The following is a 3,419-nucleotide window of genomic DNA, read 5'->3' on the forward strand; positions in this document are numbered from 1 at the left end:
GGTGATCGGTATCGGTGATCGGGCCCTCATGGGTGATCGGTATCGGTATCGGCAGGAAAAAACCTGATCGGCACATCTCTAGTGTCTTTTAATCCAGTGTATTTATTCTGCTCTGGTTTCAACTATAGTTAATTGTTAGATAGGAACTGGAACTCTGCATGAAAACACCAAAAGAACTGTTGTTATAAACGGGATACATTTTCATGAACAAAAAATCTGTGTCCCTGAAGTCTGAGCTGCTCTTCACTCACAAGCTGCCAAAATCACATTGTAGTAGGAATCAAGGGATTTATCTTCTAATTTCACAACATGGATGTTGTTTTTGTTGTTGGCAGAGCTGAATAAAGGGCCATTCAGAACTCTGCATCTGTTGCCTTTTTAACTCTTAGAATCAACGAAACCCTGCAATTTCGCTGGATTCCTCGCTGGTTTTGCATGCATGGGCAAGCTCCGTGGCTTGTTTAGTGTACAGTCCCACCATATGGTGTGTGTGTCACAGTGAGACACTTCCTAATTGTGGACCTCTGGGCCTTTGGCTGTCCAGAACTTCACACACCCACAGGCCTTAAAGTGCTGCGCTTATGTCTGCTCTCATCCTCCCAAACACAGGGGAGTCATCAAGTTTGGAAGAAGCACTTTTAATGTCGCTGAAAAGATAAAGAATAGCTGCTGGGCTTTTAGTCAGTTGAAGAGGAATAAGTGACTTGACATGAGCTGTAAATCCATATTTTAGTTTTATCTAAGTTACACTTTTCCTTCTACAAAGTGAGCCTCCTGCTTGCAACCTAATACAAACTTAATTGTTACCTGATGTAAAATTATAAAAAAGAGCATGTAGTTAGGCCAGAATGTGTTGTCCTTTTTAATGCTTTTATCGTTTTCCAGCTGCAAACCCACGCCAAGCCTATAAAAACAGACCCAGACTAATCAGGCCACAAGGAGGCTCTTGGACAAACTATCTTATTGGTCAGCAAAAGTGATTGTTGGAAACATGTCAGACGCAACGAAAAGCAGTGTTGATAGTGTTCTGATTAACTAAATGATCAACGATTTGCTTAGACCTCTACATTATTCCATACATATCCACACAGCTAATTAAAATGAGTTTAAATGACTTTATTGGAACACTTATTCATTGTTTAAGAATTGTTTATATTTTCATTAATCAAATTTTTATTCAATGCCAATGCGTTTTAGTACGGAAGAGGATTAGGGCCACTTGAAAAAAGAAACTTTAATCTCAGAATTCTGACTTTTTTCTCAGAGTTCTGACTTTAATTTTGACTTTAATCTCAGAATTCTGAGATTAAAGTCAGAACTGTTTTATTTTATTATTTTTTCCAGTGGCCCCAATCCTCTTCCGTAGTTTTAGCTACTTCATGTGCTTTCTGTAAAATGTTCTAACAGCTTAGAACAGCACTGGACCATAAATTGAACTTAATGTGTTTTTCTCTCCGGGTTCTCCGGCTTCCTCCCCGAGTCCAAAAACATGACTGTTAGGTTAATTGGTTTCTCTAAATTCTCCTTAGTGAGTGTGTGTGCATGGTTGTTTGTCCTGTTTGTCTCTGTGTTACCCTCTGCAACAGACTGGCGACCTTTCCAGGGTGACCCTGCCTCTCGCCTGGAATGTTTGCCAAAGAACAGCATCCCTCCCGGCCCAATGGGGACAAGGGTGTACAGAAAATGGATAATGGATGGATGGATGGATGGATAGATGTTTTGTAGTGTCTGGAAAATGAGCTATTTCAAAAAAATTAAGTCACAGCTCTGAGCCGTTACCTAGCAACACAAGCAGACCTCCAGTACATTTGGTCAGGTAGTTGTATTGCTGCTAACAGAGACAAGTGTTTTGTTGTTGACTTACCATCCAGAAACCGCTGGATGCATTATTGTTGGTTGCGCAGGAGGCTCTGCTTCTGCTTTTCAAAGAAGTAGGGTTGTACAATTGTGCTTCTGTTTGCAGCTATTTTCCCGGGCGAGTGTAAACATTGAGTTGGGGGCGAGGTCAGCAGCAGTTAAAGTAACAAGAGGCCTTAAAACAGCTCAAACTGAAAGTAACTCGAAATCTTGTGATATCAGAATTATTTGTTGGTAAAAAAAATGTAATGAACATGTTTTGTGCGGCTCATAGACCTATCTTAACCTGCTCAAGGAAGCGTAATAGAACACATTTAAATTTAGCTGAAAAAATGTATTCAAGACCATTACAAATAACAACCAGCAAATACAGCTTTACAGTCATTTGCAGTATTAATAATGAGGAAACTGATTGTATGATAATATGCTGTGCAGCCCTTACTTGGAAGTCTAGATTATGGTAAAAACTCTATCAGTCTCTCCTATTTAGCTTGAGCACAGACCAGGGGACTACTGCTGCCATCCAAACAGAGAAATTATTACATATACATAAGCAGTATTTTCATTAACTATGTGTAATTAACATAATACGCATATTAAATATCAGATTTTTCTTTTTAACCTTATGACATAATGTGGCTTATTATGGGAGAAAAATGCCCAGGCACACTTTAGCTATTTGCTGTCTTAATTCTGAAAGATTTGGCATCAACTTTCTCTTGCCACCTTATTCACTTTATACGTTAATATCACTTCTTCATGTTCTCCCTTGTTAGTAAAGCCGAAGCTAAGGAGTATTACACACTCAACTTTATCTCAGTTTTAGTTAGGTTGCAGCTAAGTGCATCAAAGAAGAGGCTGTTGATGTGTTTACGTAACAACAACACTTGGATTTGAACAGCTGATCCAGGAAAATCTTAGCCAGTTTGTTATCTAACTGAAATGTTTCTTTCTTGTTTGTTTGTTTTTTCCAGACTCCTGGAAAAGACAAATCGCAGGCAGGGCCGTCTAAGACATTTACTCTGCCTGACATCAAGAACAAGTTATTATCAGCAGCCAAGGAGGTAAGGCCGTCTTTCCTTTTTTTTTCTTCTTCTTTGGAAATTATCACTCTTTTTGACTTTTTAAGTGATGACTTAACTAAATTCTTCTTTAGGGAAAACCACTCCCGAAGACGGAGCAGAAGTTTGAGAATTTTGTGAGGACTTCCTACAAAGTCACTGACAAGAAAGTAAGTAAAGGATATAAGTAGATTTGAGCTCCCTTATTGAGAGAGTTTGAGACTTCTCTTATTTTAATTAGAATTTGTATTTTTGTTTCTGACATCAGACCAACAATTAATATTCATTTTCTAAAGCTTTACTGTTGATACATTTTTCTGTCTGATTTAAAAAAAAAAAATCTCTGTTGTGTATCTATGAAATGAGCACATTAGACAAAATCCTGTTTTACTTTCAAAAGCAACCGGCTCTCAGTGGTTTACTGCAGTTAGACTTCTGTAGCCCCAATGAAGGAACTGGTGGTGTGTAGGGCTGTTGTAAACGAATATTTTAGTAATCGAG

General features: G+C 38.5%; 1 protein-coding gene across 1 annotated transcript in view; it reads left to right on the forward strand.

Moving 5' to 3' along the window:
* The window catches only part of npm1b (nucleophosmin 1b), a 30,037-nt gene that overhangs the window by 18,443 nt on the left and 8,175 nt on the right, over positions 1 to 3,419 (forward strand). Inside the window, exons 9-10 of the mRNA XM_015046698.1 lie at positions 2,832 to 2,921; positions 3,014 to 3,088. Of these exons, the coding sequence (XP_014902184.1) occupies positions 2,832 to 2,921; positions 3,014 to 3,088 (165 nt within the window). The remainder of the gene's footprint in view (positions 1 to 2,831; positions 2,922 to 3,013; positions 3,089 to 3,419) is intronic.

This window comes from Poecilia latipinna, unplaced genomic scaffold (genome assembly GCF_001443285.1).
Source record: "Poecilia latipinna isolate Pla-1442-1.1 unplaced genomic scaffold, P_latipinna-1.0 Scaffold789, whole genome shotgun sequence".
NCBI classification, from domain to species: Eukaryota; Metazoa; Chordata; class Actinopteri; order Cyprinodontiformes; family Poeciliidae; genus Poecilia; species Poecilia latipinna.